The sequence below is a fragment of the Primulina eburnea genome, chromosome 8 (assembly GCF_022965805.1).
Source record: "Primulina eburnea isolate SZY01 chromosome 8, ASM2296580v1, whole genome shotgun sequence".
Classification (NCBI taxonomy): Eukaryota; Viridiplantae; Streptophyta; class Magnoliopsida; order Lamiales; family Gesneriaceae; genus Primulina; species Primulina eburnea.
In genome coordinates this window covers 37,818,384-37,822,466 of record NC_133108.1, presented here as the reverse complement: position 1 = coordinate 37,822,466, position 4,083 = coordinate 37,818,384, and the positions used below count along the sequence as shown (strand labels likewise).

The following is a 4,083-nucleotide window of genomic DNA, read 5'->3' as shown; positions in this document are numbered from 1 at the left end:
ATCGGATAGACCCGAACCAGGACCCGTCGGTTAACTGGGCATGGGCCCGGACCACACTGACCATGAGCGAACCGGTTAAATATCGGAATTTGACCTAGACTCGGACGGACCAAACACGAGACGTGGCCAAATCTCCAGGAAAGTGTCTAAGCTTACATTGTTCAGAAAAGAAAACCTCACACAACTTTTAATTAAAATATTTTTTATTATTTATATACTTAAAAATTGTAGTGATCATATCACACCTGCTTAAAAACTATAATAAAATACATAAATTTAAATTTTTGGAAAAACATTATATAAACTTATAATAATAAAAAAATATTTAAGGAAAAAACTTGTGTGAGACGGTCTGATGGATCGTATTTTGTGAAACAATATCTTATTTGGGTCATGCATAAAAAAATATTACTTTTTATGCTAAGAGTATTACTTTTCATTGTGAATATCGGTAGGATTAATCCATCTCACAGATAAAGAATCGTGAGACCGTGTCACAAGAGATGTACTCCTAAACTTTTATGCCAATAAAAGCCATAAATTAATAAATATTAACCGTTAATATTGAAATAATTTGTATGGCTCCAGTTTTTCTATTGTTGGCATGACTGAAATAAATATCAATAAGCTGTATCTCAACATTTTGTTGTTTCAAAATAATAAATTATAATGCCTCTAGAAACCATTGTTTATTCTTCAAAAAGAATCATAATTTATATATTGTTTTACTAAAACAAATTTGACGATATATCAGTTTAATAATAAAATAATATTATTTTATAAATAATAATTATAATAAAATGAGAGTGCAAAAACAAAGGCCAGAATATTTGTTAAATAAAAAAGGCTTAAAAGATATATTAGCTAGTAAAGAGAGCAAACAGAAACGCAGAAGACCTCTCTATTTCTCATTCTGTATTATCGTTTAATACATAAAGAGCATAAAGCACACCAAAAATATCCTACCATTGAAAGAGAATAAAACACAACATCAATGTGCAGAGAGTAATCAGGAGAAAATGTAGAATGACAAGAAACGCAATTTCACAAATTCCACAACAATGTCATTCAAACCACCAAATAACATCTTACACAATGGACCAAATCAAAGAAACTTGTAGCCAGTTGACACTGATTTCCAGCGTTACATATTGCGATAAATCACAATGAAGCAGCAGCACCAACCCCCACCCTCCTCTCCACCAAATCCTCCCAAATTCTTGCATAAACCCATGCTGTTTATGAGTACTAGAGACCTATTGTGACCATCAACTAACTTAAATGAACACGCATAGATATATGACGGGAAAGCAACAAGTTTTGTTTCATAAACCTTTTAAATCTTATCGAGCTTTTCAGCTTTCACAACAGGGTTTGCCTTTGCTATAGCATCCTGAGCAGCAATCCGGTAATCAAATAGGCAGTTGTGTTTGTCAGAATACCGATGAACTGAACAAAACATATGCCCGCACTTGCAACTGAATCCCGTTAAACCCACTCTCTTGTAGCAGCTGGTGCACCTGTTAGGCCCTTCTTTCGCCTTTGTGTCTGAGCCATCACCGGTCTCCAGTTCAGAAGATGGTTGGGGAGAAAGAACCTTAAACTCCGATTCAGCATTTGCTGCTTCAGCTAAAAAAGGCTCGTTTTTGTTAGTACTTGAGCTAGAGTTAACTATGTCCTCAATAGATGAGGCAGCCAGCTTCAACTGTTGTGGTTTCAATACAGTATCCTTGTGACATTTGGAGCACATATTCATGGTTGCTGCGCTTCCAAAGAAACCACAGTTGTTGATGCAAAGAATGGGGCCTTCTGGCACTTGGCAGCCTGTTTCCCTGGAAGAATCCATTAATCCAAGTCCTGTCATTCACCATGCACGGCTTGTCAAAAGGTATCCTCACTCAGGAAAAAGGGCTTCTGAGCTACGACATGTGGGCACTCCATAAAATGATTTCACATGCGTGCCAACCCAGTCTTTGAGAGAACAAAAATTACTTGTTCTCGTGCAGCATATTAAATGGTAAAATTCAAACCACAAAACATTTAAAGCTTACTCCCTTTACATGAATTGCATCATATAACTGGCATAATCTAGCAATTGAGTAGCTAGAAGGAAGACAAATGTGTCTTCGAAAACTAAAACATGAACCCAAAAATAGAATCATCAACCAGGACTAATCAAGTGTATAAAGCATATCAGAGTTCAAGCTTTCTAAAGCGTTACCGAGAGAAAAGTGTTAATAGTTGTCCAGAACTAAAAACAACACCAATTTAGCCATCTAGCATCATGCATATTTTAATTATCGTCACGATTAACCACCATCAAAGGAACCCAAATTTTGTCAAGCGCAAAATTACTAAATCCGTCTTTGAGATAAAAATTCATGATCAAATTACTAAATCATTGAGCTATGAAAGCATATATTTATTTCATCAAACCACAATCAATTTACCCAATCATTCAGCTATCGAAGCATACAATTATTTTGTGATGACAGAATAGAAAAATAGTATTAATAAACTTTCATCAATGTGCCAAATGGCATTACTTAAAAAGATTAAGCCTCATATGAACTACCCATCAAGGTGTTACAAACCTTAGCCACACCAGAGTCTGCACAAAACAACACACGAACTCCTGAATACCACAGGATATTGATTGTGGGTTAAAAAAGTTTACTGATCAATCATTGTAAAAATATCATTTCTTATCTAATAGATCGCCTACTGAGTGAAATTAAAAAGATAGAAGGAATAAACCAACGATTTTCTTATCCACTTAATTCGCATAACTCGAATTTGGAAGAAAACAAGCATCGCATTGTACCACATGTGATGCAACATATAGAAGCCAAGAGTTAAAAGCCTATAGTGCTTTTTACTTTCCATTGAAAAACTAATTAAAGAAAAAAATCTTACTTGAAAAACCTCAGATGCAAGTCTCCAATAATTTTCTTCTTTTTTTTAAAAAAAAAACAGAGTTTCCAGTTTGCTCAGCATCTCTATGGCCCAAATAACAGATAACAGATCCCAACATTAAAACGATCAAAATTGACTCAACTTCGTTTTTTAAAAAGCACAGCAAGAAACAAAAAAAAAAATATCTGGCATCTCATAAAACTTCAAAAATAATATCAAAAGTTCCCACTTTTCTCAAAATAAGCTTGGTCCACACCTAATAACAAGCTTTCACAGGTGAAAATAAACAGAATTGACCGTTTTCACAGCTCAATAAAAAAGCATGCTCATCATAGACTTTAGCAAATATCTACACTAATCGATGAATTAACGCAAAATGAAGATAATTAACAAAGAAAAACTGCGACCCCAGCAGAAACACATACGGGAAAACTTCAGCTAACTTAAAACGAAAATAAATAAGAGTTTCCCGATCCTGACTTAAATCGAACCAAAATTCTTACGCTACTCCTCGACCCACAAGAAAATGATGAAAACAAGGATTCAATTTCACACGAACTAAATCAGATCACTGAATCTGCATAAAATCCTTGGAAAAAATTTCGAATTAGGGTGCCTAAGAGCGTTGATGGTACCTGAAATTGTGTGAGAAAGGAGAAAGACGGTGGGAGAGAAACAGAGAAGGGTATCGGCGTATGTTCACTTAATTCAGATTTAATATATATCTGCAGAAATTGATAATAATAATAATAATACTAGTTGACAATCATACGAAGCACCGCACGAGATATTTTATTTTTAAATTTTAGTGAATTGTTTTTTTTAAAGAAATTTACATATTCAAATATATTTAAAAAAAAATCATTAACAAAAATAATTGATCAAAATTATTTTATAAATTTCTCCTATACATGCAGCACTTGTAACGGGATTTTTTTTATAATTAATTTAAAAATAAAAAAAAATATTTCAAAAATATTTCAAAAAAAATTATTTTGCAAAATTATTTTAATCCGTACTTAGAAATCACGGACGCTCATCCACGTAAAAAGTATATTATTATTATTATTTATTATAATTTTTAATAATTAATTTAATTTGAATTAAAATATAAAATATAAAAATTTATAATATATGTTAATTATTAAATATTTTGTATTATTTGGT

General features: G+C 32.7%; 1 protein-coding gene across 4 annotated transcripts; it reads right to left on the bottom strand.

Moving 5' to 3' along the window:
* Positions 1 to 1,022: 1,022 nt before the first annotated feature.
* LOC140839555 (zinc finger A20 and AN1 domain-containing stress-associated protein 8-like) lies at positions 1,023 to 3,671 on the bottom strand. 4 transcript variants are annotated; one of them, XM_073206353.1, is made up of 2 exons: positions 3,552 to 3,671; positions 1,023 to 1,857 (listed from the first exon to the last, which is right to left on the bottom strand). In XM_073206353.1, exon 2 carries the CDS (start codon positions 1,844 to 1,846, stop codon positions 1,337 to 1,339), a length of 510 nt encoding a protein of 169 aa, XP_073062454.1. In that variant the 5' UTR covers positions 1,847 to 1,857; positions 3,552 to 3,671; the 3' UTR covers positions 1,023 to 1,336. The 4 variants fall into 4 exon arrangements, with proteins under 4 accessions (XP_073062454.1, XP_073062455.1, XP_073062457.1 ...); XM_073206354.1 differs by having other exon boundaries at positions 3,470 to 3,591; XM_073206356.1 differs by lacking the exon at positions 3,552 to 3,671 and adding an exon at positions 3,420 to 3,436.
* Between the last annotated feature and the right edge of the window lie 412 nt (positions 3,672 to 4,083).